General features: G+C 35.8%; 1 protein-coding gene and 1 pseudogene across 6 annotated transcripts in view; both read right to left on the reverse strand.

The window, feature by feature from the left end:
• LOC145255810 (protein-tyrosine sulfotransferase 2-like) overlaps positions 1 to 22,500 on the reverse strand; it is a 187,128-nt gene that overhangs the window by 51,182 nt on the left and 113,446 nt on the right. For all 6 annotated transcript variants that reach the window (XM_080114504.1, XM_080114505.1, XM_080114503.1 and 3 more), the window contains exon 2: positions 14,291 to 15,392. In XM_080114504.1, the coding sequence (XP_079970630.1) occupies positions 14,291 to 15,126 (836 nt within the window). In that variant the 5' untranslated portion in view covers positions 15,127 to 15,392. The remainder of the gene's footprint in view (positions 1 to 14,290; positions 15,393 to 22,500) is intronic.
• Positions 1,771 to 1,887, reverse strand: LOC145256019 (5S ribosomal RNA; annotated as a pseudogene).

Here is a 22,500-nt window from a genome sequence, read left to right on the forward strand (position 1 = left end):
AAAAGGAGATAGTTTCTACCTTTTATTCGAGCAAGTTTTACTTTGTAAAATTCACGCTATCCTGTGGTCCTGCCTGTTTGTGTTTTTCTTTAAAAAAACAAAACTAAATCGAAAGTAAAGTGAGCATTTCAGCCCTTTGTGCCAAGACGTCCAAAAAGCAATAAGCTTTGATCAATACGGGGGAAAATCCCTCATATCAGACAATTGCTATTCATTTGGACACTCCCCTTTTTATGAGGAACTGGTTTTTCTCAACATCTTGAGGAAACAAATATGCAGAAAGCGTAAAGCAAAACTGGCTCTGAGTGATTTCATTTCTCTATGGTGTGATGTTTGACCTAGAAAACCAGAAGTTCGTTTTTAAGCGTTTAATTTCAACCATTCTCACTTCTCTGCCCTCTTAGCGTCGCGGTAAAATGTCGGGCTTTCTTTTCTGCCTTCGCCTCAAGGTTTCGGGTTCAAGCCTACCTGCCTACCAAGACTTTTTTTCTTTTACACCTCCAAATGCCGGGCACCCCCATTAGTCTATAATATAAATCTTACCTGTCTGTTTAAATGCCTTTTTTGTTTTATTTTACTTCAGTCGAATTTCTCAGAAATCAAGGGGCCCACGACCTGGGGCTAACACTTGAAGTCTATATGAGATACATAGATATTCGAATGTTCCATTAAAGTTCTTTATCTCTCAAGCACTGAGTTAGTAAAGAAATAGAGAACATAATTTTCCTCTTCCCAATTAACCATTTTATATGTTGTAGTATATCTTTCATGTTGGTCTCATGGTCTTACTGGATTCCAGGACAAGAATTTGTCTAGTCTGGTGGAGTATCCAGCTTCGTACTATTACTTGAGGTAATATCACTTGGAGAAGGTGCACCATTCCTCGGAAAATCTGTGGAGTAGCCGTAGTGAGGAGATCTTATTTGGGCTGCAAATACTATGTGATTTTGAATATTTGGTCAGGGTTTACTTCTATGGAAAAAGTATCCTCATGCCAGATTGTTTTGACAAACCCCTGTACAGAGAGACCTTAGACACTCGAGGACAGTGTCTAGTAGGCATTCGATTTCTCTCCTTTTTAAAATGCCTGTATGCATGTTTGTATGTCTGCCTAAAACTTTCGACAGAGGTGTCGTTTTTATTTTGCTGACATTTTTTGCAAGTCATTCAATCCTCGACGTCACATAAAAGGCGTTATTTCGACCGCCCGTGATGTCACAACCACAGTAGGCACACCAATAAGAATCATTTGTTTTTTTTTCTTCACCTCTTTTTACTCTGGCACGTTACGGGTTCGAGCCTGCTTACTACTCCTGTATATGTATATATATATATATATATATATATATATATATATATATATATATATATATATTTATATATGTATATATATATATTTTTTTTTTTTGCTCAACACACACCTCCAAACACCCAGGCAAGTATGATAATTAATAGGAAATATGCATTAATCAAAATATCATATTTAAGCGTATTTTATGACCGGGCAATGTTGGGTGGCCTGGTCGTGTGTGTGTGTATATATATATATATATATATATATATATATATTATATATATATATATATATATAAAGGCTTCCTTCAGTCTTGACAGACTATGGATACCCACTGTAAGGGTGCCTGCGCGTGAAATTTGTGTGACAAGAGTTGCGCAATCTCCAACCACGCCTCTCCTGAGCCAACATTGTTGCATACCAGTGGCCAGTTGAGGTACAAGACGACTGGAAACAATGCCGAGATAAGCGGAGAGCACATACAGCGCCTAGAATTCCCAAATGGTCACCCATCTGGTATTAGCCAGGCTCAACGTTGCTTAACTTCGGTGATCTGACGAGAACCGGTGTGTCAACATGATTATGCTGTATATATACATTATATATATATATATATATATATATATATATATATATATATAATGTATTTATTCATATTGTGAAAATACTTCCAGGCTATTTAATATTTTGTGGCCTTGGTTAATTTTGCCAACTCCGAATATGAATCTTGCGTCTCTGTAGATTTGAGAAGATGAGCCGGGTCAGTCAGCTGCCAAGTAAACTAATTATCCACCATCAACATGAAAAACTCTGAAGAAAACCTCACACTATGAGAATAATAGATCTTGGTTAAATGTCACTAGCCATTGGTATAATTATATTCACATGAACTACTTCATATATGTGTGTTTGTGTGTGTGTGTTTGTGTGTGTGTGTGTGTGTGTGTGTGTGTGTGTGGACACTAGCTAAGTGACCCAAAGTTGTCTGGGATTGAATGATCTACAAATGTTTTATTGCGAGCAAAATCAATTTTTTTTCAATTAAATCGATTGTTTATTCTAGTACATCGTGGTGCACCAGGAGAAAGCATCACATGTCCATCGCAGTAACTTAGTTCACAATACATTGTAGTGAACATTGCACTGTAGAGAATCTGTTAATTTTATAAAATTATTTTCTATATATGACTAGCCTAGGTGCCCGGCGTTTCCCTGAGTGTTTGGAGGTGTGTTGAGGAAAATAAAAAAAAAAAAAATTTTTTTTAAAGTGGTACTAGGCAGGCAGGCTTGAACCCGTGACATGAAGGCGTAAAAGAAAATTTGACGTCTTAGCCGATGTTTCCATGACGCAACCGAAAGTCAAAAGCGTTGAAATTAACTGAAGTCAATCCAACGGTGATGATGACTTGCTAAAATGTAGGCGAAAAAAAAAAATCAACCCCTCCTCGTACAAAAAAACAGCCAAGTTTAGGGTGAAAGAATTAATGTTTTTGGCCAGTTTTTCGATATTTGTTGTCAGAGACATTGAGCTTCAAAATGATACCGATCTTATCAGGATCCATCGCTTCTGTCAAAAGTTTTTGCGATACATGCATACATTTAAACAGACAGGTGAGATTTGTATTATAGAATAGCCTGTGTACCCGACATTGCCCGGGGTGTTTGGCGGTACATGTTGAAAAAAAAAAAAAAAAAAAAAAAAAGTGGTAGTGAGAAGGCAGGCAAGCTTGAACCGATACTGTGAAGAAGGAAAAGAATGTGGGGGGAAAAAAAAAAAACAAAAAAAAACGTTACGTTTTTACTGTTATGTCCGTTGTTAAACCGGGAATGGCAAAGGTTTAAATTAAGGCTAGTCAATTGAAAAGAGGGGATAACTTTAAAAAATATCAGCGAAAAAAACGATACCCTTCTTGTAAAAAAAGTGTCCAGTTGAGGGTGAAGGAATTAATGTTTTTAGCTATTTTTTCGATATTTGTCATCCAAATTAAAACGATACTGATTTCGTGAAAATTTGTCACCTTTGTCAAAAGTTTTAGACAGACATACATACGTACATACATACATTTAAACAGACAGGTGAAATTTATATTGTAGATGGCTTGAATTTAAATTTAATTGTGCTTTAAACAGAAAACTTCATTTCAAATATGCCCATGTCATATCAAAGAATCTGTTGATTTTATATTTCAAAACTTTCAGCTTGTATGGTAATAAAACATCTCAAACGCACTTGCGATGTTAGGCTGTGTAAGATGTTGACTTTGGTCGAAATGGCCTGTTCCTTTTTTTTTATCCGATTATTTCGATTATTAGAGACATTCCAATACAAAACGACCATTGCCAGACATTTAAAGTACCTTCTTATGAAATTTCATAAACATTGCTCGATCCGTTTTGGTTGGTTGTTTTATGGCATATCAACCCTTTTCAGGTTATTTAATGCCGAATTCAAAGATTTTGAAGAAAAATTTTTTAACAGAATATATTTGTTTTTTTCAAGTCTGTTTCTATTTAACTCATAGTTGGGACCCTAACAGGTACTACCACTCCGGGTCAGAGTGGACCTGTGAGCAATGGCGATTAAAGGGTGGCTCCACACTCCCCAAAGCCTGCAAGCTGGGGCCTCACTACTGGATATAGTTTAAGGTCATATCCAGGACCCCAGCCATTTTGGAGCCCATAGGGAACTCACACACACACACACACACACACACACACACACACACACACACAATGTTCATTTTTATATAATAATATATAGAGAGTTTTTCTTTTCTTTTTTTTTTTTTTAGAAGCGGCCAACTTAAAAAGAAAAAAAAAATACAAAAAATATTTTTATTTTTACAAACGTGGTTTATCTTAAAGATTAATTTTTAACATTTATAATCAACTACAATTTTAGGCATGTGTATATGGCATAATCTAAAAGGTCCAATTTTCACAAAATCCACACATTAAATTAGGCTGTATTTCGGCAATAATGAGTCGAATGTAGTCTTCCGGGTAGTCTATTGTGTCTGGTTTATCAGCCTAGACCCCCAAAGAAAATAATCTAATAGGGTTAAGACAAACAAGGTAGCCAGTTGACAGGTCCATTTTGTGAAATAATTTTTTTTTATAGAAGCGGCAGACTTTAAATTGACAACTATTTTCTTTAATTGCAGATTTGTCAACTATTGAGTATTTTAAATAAAGCGTTGTTTGGAAATTCATAAAGAGACTGACATCAAAGCAAATTGCATAAATTTGTTTTAAAAATCAGTTTGAAATATTTGACTAATGAATGACAGAAGTAAACCTTTTTAAAAATAAAAAAAAGCTTCTGCTTAATTATAACCGAGACTGCATTTACATCACGCACACTGATACTGTTCAGATCAAATTGTTGGCAATTTTTTCCTACACATTAGCTCCTGCTGATTAAGCCCCAGTCAGTTGCATTGTCACCCTGCACTCAGTTGTCTAGTCAAACGAGGTCTTAATGTTACTGTGTTTGCATTGATTTTTAAGCCAGTCAGCCTAGACTTAGGCAGTGGTCACTGATTTGACAGCATGCCGGGAAGCCACTGATTTGGGACGTTACAGGCTCTGGCTCTTTCTCACCATCAAGAATTGCGACATCTGTTCTTAAACACTGCAGACCAGTTTACCATAACCTGTCATGACGGTGTGGATAAACAGAGATAAACGGCCATGATTAGCATGCGTCCACTGCAAGGAAACAGTTGTCATACACAGTTCCGAACGTAAAAATCATATGACTATGAAACAAGAGTGATTATGTAAAGTAAGTGTTGTTGAGAATCTGTTTTGCTTTAGATGCTACGTTATGTGATCATTTTTGACGGATGTTGGGTTAGAGTTAGTGAAGAGACAAAACAAGGATTACTTTTAATGTTAAAAGAGTGCCTTGTGCTGTTTGGTGAAGGAAAGAACAAGGACTAGTATTAATGTTGATATTAAAAGTGAACTTCATTATTGTCGTTGGTGAAAGGAATTACTCAACCAAACACATCTAAAAAGGTTCTTGGATCATTCCCAGAGTTTTTGCATCATAACCAAACACAAACAAATACAGCTCAGATCCTGGGTATATGACCTTAACATCCAGTGGTTATGCTCCATTTATGAGCTGTTGGGAATATGAAGTTATCCCCTTAGTTACCATTGTTCCCAGATCCACTTTGGCCCGGAGTGGAAATATCTGTTAGGGCATCTGGTATTACTAGATCAGGCTGTCTGGAGATACTGGCTTCCTGATCCAAAAATGAACCCAAACATTGATATTGTTTTTTGTTTCCCTTTCCCTTTGCAAAACTCAACCGTGTTCTGCAAAGTTAAAAACAAAACCAACAATTTTCTTCTACAAAACAACCAAACAAAACATTATGAATAAATATTCGGAGAAACTTGAAGGATTATTTAATTTCTTTTTTTTTTTTTTTAATTACTGGATTTGGCATTAAATAACCCTGAAAGGGTTAACATGCGATAAAACAAGCAAATCAATCTGTATGCATTAATATTTGAAGATATAAAGAACTCTAAGCATAAAAACTTTCTTCAAGAATTCCTGGATTGAGAATTATTAACCAAAAAATGGTTGATATGTCATAAGCAAAAACAACCATACAACTAAATGCAGTTCACTATTTCAATTTTAAGCCAATCTTAATCGAAACATCCGGTGTTCTTGGTTCCAACACATCGCAATACAAAAGACGGATGATAGTTACGTGCAGTAATTAGTTGGGCTGTGACAAGAGAATATTCTTTTTATTATTTTAACTCTCGTGTATATATCAATTGATATCTTTATATGGTTTTAGATAGTGATGTGGTTCTCGATTGATTAACTGTGTCTAACTCTGTCGGATATATACTCTAGAGTCAAAACAATGACAAGAACATTCTCTTGTCATAGCCCTAGTAATGAGCCATGAGAGACGTCTTGGATGTTCAAGCGTTAGCTATCATCCAAGGCAACACCATTTTGATTATAATGTGGTAAGTCCAGGAAAGGGATACGTTTGGCTGAAGTAACTGCATGGTCAACTATGTAATAAAGTATAATGTAGTAAAGATCTTATATGCTTAAAATTATAGACATTCAGTGTATCTTTCAATATCTTCCCGAGGCTGCTAACCCAACGGTCACTGAAGTGTATATATGATTTGTTTAAAAGGTATTTGTACAGATATTCATCGTATTTTATCTTCTACCCATCTTTTTAATAGGATCTCCCATTGAATATAATTTATAATCTGGAAAACTACGGTATTAATACATAGACTAGCAAGACCCGTGAAAATTCTATGAGAGTTGTAAATTTTTAAACAATTTTATAAATAAATCTAATAAAAAATAAAACAAATGATCAATTTAAAGCAATTTTTTAGCAAATTCTTTTTTTAACCTTTTAAAGCTAAAAAGAATTGATCTAAAAAAAATTTTTTTTTCAAAGAAAATTCAACAAACAATACTTTTGTTTTTTTAATTTTTTATATAAATTATAAAGGAACAGATGTAAATTCACTTGCACATTTAAAAAAAAAAAAAAAAAATTAAAAGAAACTATAAAAACTTAAGTCTCCTCTGAACATGACATTTTTTTAATTATAAAATAAAATAACCAATTTGAAACAGACAGCCATGTTTTTTTTTTTTTAATTTTGGAGAGGAAATGGCTTTAATGATTTTTAACTGATAAAGAGCGATTATAAAAGGAGGTAATTCGTTTCTCATTAATTAATGTTTCCGATGATGTTTTTTTTTGTGACACTGGACATACAGACAAGTAAATTAATATTTAGACTCTTGATTGTATTTGCTACTGTTTACAGATTTAACATTGTAATTATGTTTCTTAAATTGCATCTAACATTTCATGCATCATGTTTCTTAAATTGGCTGACAAAAACGTCTAACCCTAAACTGATTAAGTGCATTTTATTGTAATACAATCACCAAAATGTAAAGTTTAAAAAAAATGGTAAAGATTCTTGAAGAAGCAGTAAGGAGCAGCATACCGTTTGCTTGTTCAATCGTAATGAAATGTACCTATTTACTATGCCTTCCCACGGGACAGAGTTAGACACCAGGGTCGTTTTTTAACGTGGAGAAAAGGTACACAAATAAAAAATTGTCTCAGTCGTGAAGGACTGCTCCTCCACGGAAAGAGAACAAGAAATGGAAGTGCATCATCTGAAGAACAGATACTACACTTTGATCTTGACGAAATATAGAGGGGGAAAAATGTGAAACAAGAATTTATTTATTTTTTTTTTTTACATAGTCAACACTATTCTGAAAACATTTTTTCCAGTTGTGAACGATAGCTGTGCATGGGCACCCAGAGCATACTTCATTATACAAGGGTGATTCCAAAAGTAAAGCCTCCTATTTTTTTAAACTAAAAATTTGAAGACCTACGAAAACGGGAGTGGTACCATCAAAACGAGCAAACTTTTCTGTCCCAGAATTTATTTTACTACATAGTCACCACGATTCTCAATGCACTTTTGCCAGGAATTCAATAATAATGTCTACTTATGATGCACATCAATGACAGGCGTTTTCTTAGAGTCTCACACCGTCAATATCTACAGAGAAATGAAACTTTCAGATCATGAATGCATAAGTTTAGTTATTATAACAATGCACTTTGCAATCACTGAAATAAAAAAATAAAAATAGGAGGCATTACTGTTGGAACACAGATGTCAACAAATCTGTTTTTTTTTCTAAGTGGAAATTATTTGAGATTTTATTATCCCCCTTGCCGGTGCAACCCAAAATATTCCTCTTTAAAAATTCTTTTTCATCTCTAAAGAAAGGCTATTTTTAGGATCAATTTTTTTGGATTTTTGATACTTATCGGACGAATTTTTGTGTAAAAACATATCTAAGAACTCTGCCAGATATATGAATTAACTTTTTGTGAAATTTGCAAAGGATACTAGGGGGCGTGCAATAAGTAATGCCCCTGACCCACTTCCAGTTGTCTGATCAAGCTGAAATTTTGCATGTGCAATGATTTGTATCTCTATGGGTTATGTGGCAAATTACAGCTCTGAACTAATTGTGGTTTCTGTTTCACAGGTGTTTCAACTGAGTCAGGTGTGAAATGGAGCCTGTGGAATGTAGAGCAGTGATCCGGTTTTTGTATTTGAAATGACGCACGCCACAGGAGACTTTTGATGAAATGAAAGAAACTTATGCTGATAATGCCCCATCATACGACCTTGTAAAACACTGGCATTGTGAATTTAAACATGGCCAGAAGTCTGTGGAAACAGCTCCCAGACCTAGTCGGCCCCCTTCTGCTATTGATGAGGCATCTGTCCGTCAAGTTGAGGCTGCCATTTTGGAAGATTGGCGCATTACTATTCGCCAAATAGCCCAAGATGTCAAGATTAGTACAGGATCTGTGGAAACTATCATTCATGACCATTTGCATATGCATAAGGTGTCTGCCAGATTGATTCCCAGGTTGCTCACACCATTCCAGAAGCGAGAACGCGTTGAGTGCTCGAGGATGAATTTGGAGATGTGCCAAGAAGATGAGTCAAAGTTTTTCAAAAGACTGATTACACAGGATGAAACCTGGGTCCATCACTATGATCCAGAGACCAAAGCCCAGTTAATGTAGTGGAAGCACTTGGACTCATCACCTCCAAAGAAGGCAAGAGTGCAGCCCCCCGCTGGCAAGGTCATGCTCACAGTCTTCTGAGACCAGGACGGAGTAGTAATGACAGATTTCCTGGCAAAGGGTACCACAATTACAGGAGCCTATTATGCTTCACTTTTGAGGAAATTAAATGAAGCTATCAAAATCAAGAGGCGGGGGCAAGATCAGCAAAGGTACCCTCCTCCTGCAGGAAAACACTCCGGTCCACAACTCGCATGTCGCCAGATCCGAAGCACGGGCATGTGGTTATGAAAATCCTCTCCATCCTCCCTACCCTCTGACCTTGCACCCTCTGACTTTAACCTCCCAGCCATGAAGTTGTTTTTGAAAGGAAAGCGTTTCCCAGATGATGCAGTCTTGATTTCTGAAATCACTTCGTAGTTGGAGGACCAACCTGGGGTGTTCTACAAAAACGGTCTCCAGAGCTGCATCAAACGATGAGAGAAATGCATAACTCTGGGTGGTTCCTATGTAGAGAAAGACTAATAACTGTGCCAAGTCTCGTTGCACTAATGCTATGGGAATGGGTCAGGGGCATTATTTATTGCACACCCCTTGTAGGCTCAGCCGTTTCAGACCCTAGAAGGAAGGAACTTGCGCACAAAGTGGCTATTATATAATAGTACAGATATTTTATATAAATAGACTCTTCCCTTGGTCGATGTTAGCAATACTCTACTGGTTAATAATGCCATGAATTCCCTGAACTTAGTCCACCCACTACTACCACTTGCAATCACACTAGTACCTGCTCCACCCCGTGCTCCAATGAAACCATCAACAACCTCAGTACTTTTGTCATCTAAATATATTTTCTCCACATCAGAGTTATTATTTGTTTCCAGTGTCTTACACCGATTACACTTGATAGCGGACGGTTATCTTGTGTACCCAATGCTTTGAAACACCACACAAAAAAGGTTTAATTGCACCTGAAGTCCCTTTTCATAGACTGAGCAGGGAACTTTCCCTTTTTCAGGCGATTTTCGAAAACAACAACCACTGATCACTACTTTGGTGATGGTAACGTTCACTTTCAGACCTTTTACTTGCCATAGCTTTCCTATACAGAAATTTGGAACATTTGGAGTTCTTAACAAGTGTCAACCTCACCTGACTCGCCAGAGTTGCCCAGTAAGGTAGCTTGGAGTCACCCGGTATCAGAAACAGTGTTACATAGCAAGTATAGGTATGCTCCCCTTCCTATAAGAACACTACCGAGATGCAAATTAAAAGCAGCAGAATCAATACAGAACCTTAACGTACTCCTAGTTTAACATTAAAGCAGTAATTCTAACATTGCTTTCTATACATTGCTTGAAAAACCTTATACTCTTCGGCGAACAAAACCTGTCTTTAAGATTCACATTACACATCCATCGTATCATTTTTATATCATTTCTAGTCATGCAACACATATCCTCAACCCTTCACTACATCAAATTGCATATATTCCTGACAGGTTATTACCTTTGTTAACAGCAGTAATGCTCTGCTGGTTAGTAATGACAGAAGTTTCCTTAATCCACTCTTGCAATCACATGAGCATAGTACAATTGTATTAATGTAAAATAAAGGCAGAGTGGAACGATAAAATTGTCTTCCAAGAAAAGACATGATTCCATTTCCATTTGATGAAAAACGGCTTTCTTTTTGTTGTTACATCTACTAGTGGGCCAGTTTTGTACGAATCTCAATCTTTATCGTGACTGAAAGTGACACCATGTTCTACGAGTGAGATAAGAGGTGCGCCGCTATACAACTCATGCTCTCTACCAATCCAAGTTATGGCAACAGAACCATTGTCAAATGCAAATGCAGACGGTTCAACGCTTGATGGCACAAAAGTTTCCGGTTACTATCAAAGTCTCATGTCCTGCACACATCTCTCTATACTCTCCAGATTTAGTCTTCTTCTGAGGTCATCAGAACTAAGCCAGTCTTTAAAATTCACATTACACATCAATTGTACCACTTTTATATCAGTTCTAGTCATGCAACACATATCCTCAACCCTTCAATACATCAAACTGCGTACACATTCCTTTGTCAACAGTGCTAATGCTCTAGAAGCTTGATGTATTCCTGCTTAAACCTTACAGTTGTAACTAACTGTGCTGTTCATTCTGACATTGCTTTCTGTGCATTGCTTGAACAACCTTATGCTCTCCAAATTTTATCTCCAAGGTCATCTGAACTAAGCCTGTCTTTAAGATTCACATTACACATCCATCGTATCATTCTTATATTTCTAACTAGCATTTCAGCCCAGCATTGCCCGGGTGTTTGGCCGTGTCTGTTGAGACAAAAAAAAAAAAAAAAAAAAAAAAAAAAAAAAAAAAAAAGCGGTGGTAGGAATGTGGGCTCGAACCCGTACCTTGAAGGAGGAAAAGAACGGGAAAAAACTTGACGTCTTTGCTGTTACGACCACTTATGTTTAAATTAAGGCTAGGCAATCGAAAGGAGAGCATGACTTTCAAAAATATTGGCGAAAAAGCGACCACCACCCCCCTGTAGAAAAGTGCCCAGTCGAAGGTAAAGATATTAATGTTTTTAGCCAATTTTTCGATATTTGTCGTCTGAAAGGTTGAGCTTCAAAATGATACTGATCTTGGTAAAATTTGTCGCCTCTGTCAAAAGTTTTAGGCAGACACACAAACATACATACATATATTTATATATTGGTAACTAAAAATTTTCGACCCAAACCGATTAAAAACCTTACCCTATCTCTGAATAAACTTTATGTAAAATTTCAAAAGTTTAAACCAGAAATTGTCTGAGTAATTTGGTAGAGACCGCAGAGCTTAATTTTTTTTAACTTTGACCCCTATTATGACACCTTAACATTTATTGTTTTTGGCTCAAATCAAGTTATTAAGTTAGATCTATGTCCAGGGACCTTATCTAAAATTTCAAGTGTTTAGATCCAAACTTGGCGGAGGAGTTTGGTAGAGTTCTCAAAGGTCAAATCATTGAACTTTGACTCCTTAACAACTAAATTTCTGGCCGAAAACTGATCACAAATATTTTCCTAAGTCTCAGTACCCCGTATATCAAATTTCGAGTCTGTAGACTTAAAATTGACAGAGTTATTGCGTAGGGAAATATAGACACACAGACACGTTCACACGTTTCACAGGTCAGAAAGCTGTAACTAATTTTGCTGTTGATTCTAACAGGCGTAAACATTACTGTATTACAATAGAAAATTGTGAGCATGAAAAGTAATATGATTAAGCTTAAACATGGAAAAGTAAAGGACTAGTTGTTAAAACTGGAAAAGAAAAAGACAAGATATTCTAGTAATATAAATTTAAAACTTAAAATATTGCAGCATTAAGAATTGCTTATGTTATAAATTGTATTAAAATAAAAAAAAATTCTTAATTCTGCAATATTTTAAGTTATAAATTTAATATCTTGTCCTTTTCTTTTCCAGTTTTAACAACTAGTCTTTTACTTTTCTATGTTTAAGCTTAACCATATTACTTTTCATGCTCACATTTTTCTATTGTAATCTATGATTTTTCCAGGCTTCCAGTAAATTCACTTGTTCTTTAATTTCAGTTTTTTTTTTGTCCCCATGAACATAACATACATGTATGTAATAATAATGTATCGCACTCTTCTGCTTTCAATAAAATCCCCAATTTATCTCCGTTTTATTCTTTGTTTAACTTGTTACTTTTCTTTTTAGTAACAGCAGTGAATTGGTAGCAACAGTAGTCACTGAAGCGACATGGTTACTATGGAAACCAGTCTTAAAAAACGTTGCTCACTTCCTTACGTTTTTTTATATGATTTTGAACACCAGTAAATTCATCATAAGTTTTGTTTTACTGAACGAAAATTGAAAAATTTTTTTTTTTTTTAAACAATATAGTTGAAAAGGTGATCTATAAACTGTAATAATTGTATGAATTTAGTCGGAAAATGAGTGAGGGGGTGAAGCTTTAAAGCAGTTCTAAATGACTAAAACTGCCACTTAACCGTATATTCAAACACGGTAGCGTTTGAATGATATACATTACCGGAAAAAACTTTCAATCACTTTTTTTTAACTTAATTTAAACAAGTGGGACTTTGAAAATTATGACATAGCACTGGAACTCTTTGCAAGTGGGATTTTTTTTTCCTTGATCATTGTTTTTCCATACGCATGCATATATTTTATTTATGCTTATTGATCAAACAGGATCGAAATACTGCCTCGTTTCCCTTCCAGTTTGGCCCCCTTTATGCTCATTTTTACTTGCAATTTCGCATAACTTATTTCATCCTTCTCCATAAAACATGCCACACCTATTGTGTCTTCTTTACCTGGTTTCCCTGCGCTGGTAGCAGAGAGAGCGCACACCTTTTTCTTTGAGGTGAGGTTGTTTGTAGGGTTCCTACTACAAAAGGCCACCAGACAACAGCACGGGTGAGGCTGGACAAGTGGTTGATGACACAAACTTACAACTTGGGTGTGCCAAGTTCGAATCTAATTTGTTCCACAGAAACACTTTCCCTTAGGGATGTTGGCAAACTTCATGTGGCCCCTCCCAAAAGTAAAATGATTCTAGAAAAAATTCTCTAACTAGAAAGATATTGAGGGAAATTAATGCCAACAAAAATCATCAGATTCTTATGAAGCGAATGATGCTCAACAACAATCATCAACATCAATAGTTCAATGTCTGTTTTACATACAGGCATTTGTCAAACAATTTTTGTCATCACCAACATTGACATCATCATCAAAAACGACAACAACATTATCAATAACGGTTCAATGTCTGTTTTACATACCAGCATTTGTTGAACAGATTTTAGAAATTGACTTCTAAACTAACCTATTTTCTGGCCGAGTCTTTTCATTTCTATTTCTCTCAAGTTCATCGTTATCAATTTCTGTCATGTTCTCCTTGTAAACTGGACCTGCTACCTCAACTGTTCTACATCTACTTACTCAAGCACTCTCATCCATTCTTTCAGTGTGGCCAAACCAACAAAGTCTACTGTTCTGCACACATCTTCCTAGACTGTCCAGATTTCATTATTTGATAAAAATCCCTTTCACTTAGAGATGTTGGTAACATTCATGTGGTCCCTTCAATAAATATAACAATAAATGTTTTCTAGAAAGATTTCTAACCAGAAAGATATTGGAGAAACGAGTACCAATCAAAATTATCCGATTCATACAAAACTGAATGGATTTTAAAAATCTTTCTCCAAATCTATAAAAGAAAAATGCAGGTTCCTCTTACTAAGATACTTCACTTAAATTTAAAAAAAGGAATTTCGTTTTTATACTCACTTTGATATGGATATTCCTCCTGGTTTGCCAATATATTCTTCATGGTGTAAAACCCTATTATCCCATTCCAAGTCCAAGAATTCCAGAATTTTCCGCATCCAATATTCAGGCTGTAACACAAGTTTTTCGTAATAAACAGGCATACATCGACTAGGCCCGACCTGTATACATTGAGAATACATCGACTCCATTGCCTGGTTCCATTTCTTCAGGCATTTACTGTAACTGGTCAGATCGAACCCTGTGATGGTCACTTTACGCGTAATAATGGAATGAACAACGGCTCTCCCATCCCGTATCAACAGGAGGAAACGAGCATTCGGAAATAGCTGCTTTAGATAAATACTCGATTTTAAAGTGAATGGGTCCTTATTACAGAGGCGGGGCGCGGCCTCCCCGTGCTTCGCAATCACTTCAAGGATAAACGCCGAAATAGCTGTATCGATGACCTCAGAGGTCATCCCAGCCTCCATTAATCGTTTCTTTTCAACGGCAGATTTTTCCCACTGAAAACGCATCGCAAGGATCCTAGGGATCACGCGGGTCTCTTCGCCACACCGCACCAACGGGTGTGCGTCGAGCATGGCCCGCATGAGGGTCGTCCCACTCCGAGGCATCCCACCGATGAATATTAGGGGCATTTCCTTGTTGTAGGGGATGGCACGGTTTTTCTCATCATAGATGTAGCGTATCGGGTCGCTGGGAACCATGTACACCTTCGGCCCACCAACGCAGGAGAAGGTTTGGTATGATAAGTAAAGACAGACGACAAAGAGAGCAGTACCCAGAAAGACGCGTTTCCGGATGCTTCCTTTTCTTCCATGTATACTCATCATTGGTTTGTCGGAACAAGCGACTCTGCACGACTGAAAGACAGGAAGTAGAAAACACAGGGAAGCGTGAAGGCGAAAGAGTGTCTAGTTTCTTGGTCGACTTTTTAAGAGAGTCAGGGCTGGCGATGAGGCTGCAGCCGGAAAAAAATGTCAAAGACTCATAGCGGCATCTGATTTGGTTTCTTGTCCTTGCATAATAGTCTGTGGAAGAGACTCAAGGCACAAAGATGGAATGGCCATGACCCAAGAAGTTCTGATTACAGCAGAATCTGAAATTGGAAAAAAATAAATAAATAAATAAATAAAAATTATTTAAAGTTAAAACACTAAATATTTTTTTTTTAATATATAAAAATGAATAAAACATTTCAAAAAGCAAAGATTTTTGACATACAATGTTCTTTTTGAAGCAAGACTTTTTTTTTTTTTTTTTTACATAGAGGTCCCTACTTATCGTATTAATACTTAGTGGTGGAAATGGAGTAGAAATCGATTATTGGGGAGGAGGAGCTCAAAAAGAATTTGTTTACGTTGGAATTGAAGACGACTATATTGTAGTCAGCAGGAAAGCTGGTCAGTTTTAATATAATAATAGATTGTATAGGGAAATATACAGTAATAACCCTATTTCGAGTAATAATGCACCCATAACTTATTGCTACTTAATGTCCTCAATTATCACCAAACTTATCTATTTATTATATAAACGGAACTTTGTGTATCTGTATGCATGTCTGTGAGTTCGTTTCCTATGGACTCCAAAACAGCTAGGTCGATTTTTATGAAATTTCACATGAAGGCACTGTATATGCCTGGCAGTGTTCTTAGATAGGTTTTGTGTCGGAATGTCTCCGATAAGTACTGATAATTAGAATAATCTGATGAAAGAAGGTACAGGCAATTTTAATCAAAGTTAACACCTTACACAGCCTAACATCACAAGTGCATTTGAGAAGTTTATTACCACACAAGCCAAAAGGCCCAACAAAATCAACAGTATGCCCTTCGATATGACAGGGACGCGTTCAAAATTAATGTTTCTGTTTAAAGCACAATTGCACGATGATACTTGACTTTTTCATTTTAAACTTAAATTCAAATCATTATCCCTGCACGACCAGTAATGCCAGTGATATAAAATCAAGAGTAGGCTCTTTGATATGATAAAATATGGGAGTGTGAAACATTCGTTGATCATCATTCAATCCCGGGCAACGTTGGTTCACCCTGTTAGTAATTAAATACAAATTTATGACAATTTCTATCAATTTTTCTATTTGTTGTGCATGAAAGGGTTAACAGCGTTTTTTTTGTTTTTGTTTTTGCCGTGGCATGTTCTATTCTGACCTCTGTCGACCTCGTATTATGTACTTAAGGAACTTGAATGGTTAAGGTGAAGTAGGGTTTCTTGTTTCAAGTGACCTAGAGATCATATCCTGCAATTGAAGAGGAGAATGCACTAAATAGTTTTGGCGCTGTTTTTAATTGAAAGATTAAATCTTTTAATAGCCAATAAAAAAATTAAAAAAAAACGAGGAAACTACTTCAATGCAGAGAATCTGTTAAAACCGTTCTACCAGTATTTTTTTTCTCCAATTTTTGAACGATTATCAAGGCTCGACATGGCTGTACAGACACTGCCATCTTGGTTTTCGCTCTAACTGAACAGGCTTGACAATACTTTTGATTATAAGCCAAAAAATGTTTTTAGAATAAGTTAAAATATGAAAAAGATTTATTCAGCTAGGTAGAAAAGCAAATAAATGTTGCCTTTGGTAACATTTATTTGCTGTATATACATACATATATATATTATATATATATATATATATAAATAACTACTTAATTTACTCACATAAAATTAATATACAAAAGTATAGATTTATGCGTAAACTTTAAGTATTTACTTCAAAAGTGCTCAATACGTAGGTAGAGCTAGTTAGTAAGTTTTAAAATGTATATGGCGATTAAGCTACACTGAATATTCTACGTTTCATCCACTCTAGGATTCTTCAGGCTTATGCGCATAAGCCTGAAGAATCCTAGAGTGGATGAAACGTAGAATATTCAGTGTAGCTTAATCGCCATATACATTTTAAAACTTACTATATATATATATATATATATATATATGTGCACACACACACTTCATCATCCTTTTTTTGTTGGCTATTGTGAAAAATGCCCAGAGTTATATATATATATATATTCCTCACATCTATTATGCTAAAGCAGCGTTAATCAACATTTGTTTTTGTATATATTTTAGCACGAAATACATACTAAAATATTTGTCAGTTTTGGGATTGAGTTATGTTTGAAAAAGCCTCCATTTTAATTCTAATTAGCTGTAATTTTGCAAATAATTCCAGTAACTCATCTTTTACTAAATTCATCACTTTCATCCTCACTTGTAATATGTTGGCTGACCCACTGCTCTTGTTCCATACATCTCTTGCCATTGTCTGCCACCTTCTTTTGGGAATGGTCAAAGTACCAATCCTTCAGTTTTTAATTATTTTTTATCTTACATGAGGCTTCATAGCAATATCCGTCGACCATAAAACGCTTTGGAGATAGTCATATTTTAAAAACCAAAACACAAAAGCCTCAAACTATTTAGCACGAGAAATAATGTTAGTAGAAAAATGCACTGCAAAATATTCTGCAACCCCCAAACAATTTATGTTAACTATTCTCCCTCCTCACAATTCTGGGTATCAAAAAACACAGTTCATTCTTCTTCCTCATAATTCCCAGTCTTAAAATTCAATACACTCTACCAAAAAGAGACTCCTCTGATCAACAGGCTTTTATCGAAACTGTCTGCCTTTTATATGCATACTAGCAGGGGGTACCCGGCGTTGCTGGGTGTTTGTAGGTGTGTGTGTTTTGGGGTAAATGAAAAAAAAAATTGTTGCCCGGGTGTCCCGGGTGTTTGTTTAAAAAAAAAAAAAAAAAGCCTTGACGCGCAGTTGGAAAATAATAAAGTGTGAAAAAAAACAAAAAAAAAAAAACGTGCAACGTTTAACGGCAGGTGCCCGTTTTTGACGACTTAATGACGTCAACTTTGAGTGCGGGACAGTGTTTTATTTATCGCGAGTCTGTTCGCTTCTTTTTTTTATACAAAAAAGCTTAATGCAGATGCGGCGATCGAAAATTATTGAATATTTATCTTTTCAAAGTCGGGCAAATTAAATAGACAGGCGACCCCGGTTGTTAACTCGTAGATATTATTGTTTAGGCGCGATATAAAAAGTTTTAAGTTGTGAGGCAACCGATCGGTTCTCGGAAAAAAGCCTTTCTTAGGCATACACGAAAACGCACGCACGCGCACACACAAACATTTTCGCTTTTATATTTATAGATTAGATGCCCTGAAGTCTCGTTACCTCATGAAATCACCAGCCTATAAGTAAACATAGCGGCCATTTTGTTTGTTTTATCTTCTTGCCTGACACAACGACTGCATGCTGTACAAAATCAGGTTTGTACTAATTTTTAAATCACAAGATGATTGGGAAACTAGCACATAAAAGCATTCGAAAATAGGATTGTAAATCAAGGTGTGGCAGTAACAGAGGTCAATACATTTAGAGTTAGTTTACAGACAGTTTGAATAGTGATAGTGAATTTTGCGACAGTTTACAGTCTTGAGTTTGCGGCCGTTGATGACAGTTTCCAGTTTGTGATAGTTGAGGGTGGGTTGTGGCTCAAAGCAGATGGGGAGATGAACTGATCAACCGACTGACGAACATGTCCTCCACAGACAACTAAGATATGGACGCTAGTGTTTGGAGGGTCCTTTTCCGCAATAGACACCCATGCGTCCAGAGCACAACTGATATCTAAGGAATTGTTTTGTGTTTAGTCTTTATGGATGAGTACAAGGTCTCACATTATGGATTCAAACGATACTCGTCTGGCCCAGGACTGAAGAGGGCCATCACAGTTAAAACCCATTGGATCTATATCAAAAATGAGATATTGAAATGTTTTTCTTAATTGCCTAAAAGAAAAAAAAAAAATGAAAAAACTTGAATAATAGTAGAGAATGAAATCATTTTTAAACTAGAAATTAATCAATGAACACCATCTCTGTTTGTTTATTGAAAACTTGTTTAAAAAAAAAAAGGGGGGGCACCTTCCCTGGCCCAGAAAAACACACCCTATATATAAAAATATATCCCCAGTCTTTTGTCCTTAATTTTTTCTTCAATATTTAAAATCAACGAATAAAACAAACTCAGGTTGTGTGTGTTTACAAAATGACACGTGCGTTGGCAGTTAACCAGTATCAATTAAAATGTGTCCCCTTTGAGTTTCTCAGATTGTGGGGTCCTTATTCCATAATTCATCCGTATCATAAAAAAAAAAAAACCAAACTATTGGCCATTCACAACTGAAACTAGGTGGACAGGTCAGCCATAGACCAAAAATTATTTGTACCAACTATGGGGGAATTATTAACGATTCAATACGTGACATTTTGACAAAGAAAAAAAATGTATTTGATGTCAATATCAGTCCTTTATTTAATCCATGATTGATCGACAGTTGCAGACCAGTTTCAATGGCTTGCATGACACGTTACCCCTACGCCAAAGAGACAAACCTTTAAAAACACTTGCAGATGGTTTAAACTAACATCAAAGTTTTCTAGGTAAAACATGACGTCATTGTCGTAGTAGCAGGAGGAGAGAAATTGAAGGAACGATTTTTTCGACACCCCTCCTTGTAGAAAAGGATCCAGGGTGAAGGAATTAATGTTTTTGACCAATTTTTCGATATTTGTGTCCAATATGTCGGGCTTCAAAATGATACCAATCTCCTGAAAATCCACCGCCTCTGTTGAAAATTTTTGCGAGACATACAAACACATTTTCACTTATATATATATATATATATATATGACTAGTAGGGGTACCCGGCGTTGCCCGGGTGTTTGGTGTTAAATAAAAAAGAAACCGGGGAGGGGGGGGCAGGATCGAACCCGAAGCTCTGAGGCGAAGTTTGAAAATAAAATCAGCCAGCCAGAATGAGTTACTGAAAGATGTTTGCATTTATTTAAGTAAGAACCAAATTGACAGGCGCGTGCACGGAAGTCTTAGAGCGTTACGACGACGACATACGAGGTCAATGACTAGGTTTGTTTGTTATACGCGAAGTAAAAAAAGAAAACAAAAACGAACGTTAAAACTTAAGTGGGGGTGTAATCAAAACATTGAAAAAAACTAACGTAAGGCAAACGAATGATGTTAAATGTAAAAATCGAAAAAAGAAAACAGAAAAACGAACATGTGAAAAATGGCTTAAATAAGCCTGTTTCGATATTAAAATTTAAAAAAAATCGGTGGGTACCCGGGTGTTTTTGGGTGTGTGGTCGGGGGTGGATAAGCAAAGTAAAAAAAAAAAAAAAAAAAACAGAAAAACGAACGTTACGTGAAAAATGGCTTAAATAACACTGGTTCAATATTTAAATTTAAAAAATCGAAAAAATAGAAGACATCTCACACCATGATTCGAACCCAAAACGTTTAGATAATGAACCAACGCGCTAACCAACTGAGCTAACACGACGTACATGAAATTTAGTCAGTTCTTCAAGTATTTAAAGTAAATCGGGTCATGACGTCCTCTGACGCATGCGTAGAACCAGTCGTCATCACGAGAGGACCGTTTTTGATTTAGTGATGTGTTGATGTGATTTTGCTGTATTATAGCCAGGACAGATTCTATTTAACTCCTAGATAAGAACATAAAACAAAAACTGTTGGGTATTCATAACAGAATCTTGGTGAACAAGTCAGGCATATAGATTGACGTTAATATGTACCAAATATGGTTGAATTGCAGAAAGGATTGTAAATTTTATCAATTATATTTGTTTTAACAATTTTCAGTCCAGGTGGATTGAACAAACTTCCTCTAAAGGAGGAAGTGTCATGGAAATATTAAATTAATGAGTGGTCTCTAATCGCATGTATATCCCGGTTAGGGGAGATGTTAATATTAGATTTTTACAGTTCTTGCAGCATCCTCCTACATACAGTGCCTGGCACTCCCAAATGGTCACTCATCTGGTACTGACCAGACTCAATGTTGCTTAACTTCAGTGAACTAATGAAAACTGGTGTGCCAACATGATTGTATTAACGATTCTATGGATGGCATTTGTGTGCGTGGATGTGTTTTTTGGGGGGAGGGGGTCACTGTGCACGAAATAATATGTACACGAATTACATATATATATATATATATATATATATATATATATATATATATGAATAAAGAATTGATAAACCTCATCCGTTTCTAGACGTCACATTTCCGTAGGTATAATTCAAGACACGCTCTTCTCCTCCAATACAAAGTGTTTTTACTTGATGCATTATTTTTATTGATTTTCAGCTACAGACGAATGAGGAATGAAATTGCAACACCTTGAATACTCAAGACATAACGAGCAGGTAATGGATCGATATACGTGTGCTGGTTCAGAAATAAAGAGGAACAGTATCAGTAGCACACGTGTCTCATATTAATCTACCAGATCTACGTTTTAATTTACAATATATATATGTGTGTGTGTGTGTGTGTGTGTGTGTGTGTGTGTGTGTGTGTGTGTGTGTGATAGAAAAATTAGTTTGATATTCCAGAGATAGTTTGATGATGGATGGGTGGTGGTTGATGGATAAACACTTTAATTCAATATTTCAAATGCCCTGCATTCTTTATCGAGATAAAAAAATACAGAAATGAAGCCGCTCATTCGCACGGTATAAATATGTTGAAAATATGAGCACTCTTAACCTCGTTGAATTCATTAGTTATCACTCTTGAATACTTATTATAAACTAGCTGACCTCGTCTGTCAGCTATCATTTCATAAAATTTGATCTGCTATTAAAAAAAAAGAAAAAAAATCCTCTTGTCAAACTTTCACACAAAAAACACTCGTCTATCTGAAACCACTATCAATAATTCCCTCCACTCTCTATCTGTGCCTAAACCTAAACGTAGATTCCATGAACAAAGCTTCTTTCTTAGAACTGCACGCCTGTGGAATAGGGCAGGTAGATTTGCAACTTTTTTTCAGAAAACCAACATGGCACTGGTGATGATAGTTGGGATTTGATGTGATAAGAACATATACCAAAAATTAGATTCCCATCTTGAATAGAAAATTGAGCATTTAATTTTAAAAATCGTGTAGAAAAATGTTGAAAAATCATTCATTTTCATAGCATTTTTCACAACACTGACTTTGAAATTTCACTATTTTTATGAAAAATCCAATTAAAATTGATATATTTATATGAAATACATTGAAAGAAAAATAAATACATGAATTATAATTTTAATTATGAATCACAA

This window comes from Euprymna scolopes, chromosome 31 (genome assembly GCF_053919585.1).
Source record: "Euprymna scolopes isolate OS-2025 chromosome 31, ASM5391958v1, whole genome shotgun sequence".
Taxonomy (NCBI): domain Eukaryota; kingdom Metazoa; phylum Mollusca; class Cephalopoda; order Sepiida; family Sepiolidae; genus Euprymna; species Euprymna scolopes.